The sequence below is a fragment of the Nothoprocta perdicaria genome, unplaced genomic scaffold (assembly GCF_003342845.1).
Source record: "Nothoprocta perdicaria isolate Ctin4 unplaced genomic scaffold, notPer1 scaffold_237, whole genome shotgun sequence".
Classification (NCBI taxonomy): Eukaryota; Metazoa; Chordata; class Aves; order Tinamiformes; family Tinamidae; genus Nothoprocta; species Nothoprocta perdicaria.
In genome coordinates this window covers 54404-54993 of record NW_020455463.1, presented here as the reverse complement: position 1 = coordinate 54993, position 590 = coordinate 54404, and the positions used below count along the sequence as shown (strand labels likewise).

General features: G+C 67.5%; 1 protein-coding gene across 1 annotated transcript in view; it reads left to right on the top strand.

Annotated features, from left to right (window-relative positions):
• The first annotated feature begins 377 nt into the window (after positions 1-377).
• Positions 378-590, top strand: part of LOC112947558 (D-threo-3-hydroxyaspartate dehydratase-like) — a 7282-nt gene continuing 7069 nt past the window's right edge. The window contains exon 1 of the mRNA XM_026039668.1: positions 378-559. Within this exon, the coding sequence (XP_025895453.1) occupies positions 378-559 (182 nt within the window). The remainder of the gene's footprint in view (positions 560-590) is intronic.

Genomic DNA, 590 nt, shown 5'->3' with positions numbered 1-590 from the left:
GGTGCATTGCTGGGTGCACTGCTGAGTGCAGATGGCATTCCTGGGTGCATCACTGGGTGCATCACTGGGTGCATCGCTGGGTGCATCACTGGGTGCATCGCTGGTTGCATTGCTGGGTGCATCACTGGGTGCATCACTGGGTGCATCGCTGGTTGCATCGCTGGTTGCATCGCTGGTTGCATCGCTGGGTGCATCGCTGGGTGCATCGCTGGTTGCATCGCTGGGTGCATCGCTGGGTGCATCACTGGGTGCATCACTGGGTGCATCACTGGGTGCATTGCTGGGTGCATCGCTGGGTGCATCGCTGGGTGCATCACTGGGTGCACGCCAGGGAGCATGCACAGCACTGAGCAGAACCAGCTGCAGCGCCCCTCTCCATGCCCCCATCCCTGCGCCCGCCGCAGGGCAGCGCGTGGCTGGGCCGGCGCCTGGAGGAGCTGCCCACGCCGGCGCTCGCGGTGGCCGAGGGCACGGCGCGCCGCAACGCCGAGCGCATGCTGCAGCGCTGCCGCGCGCTCGGCGTCCGCCTGCGCCCCCACGTCAAGACGCACAAGACGCTGTGAGTCCCCACGCACGCGCGTGTCCCTCCC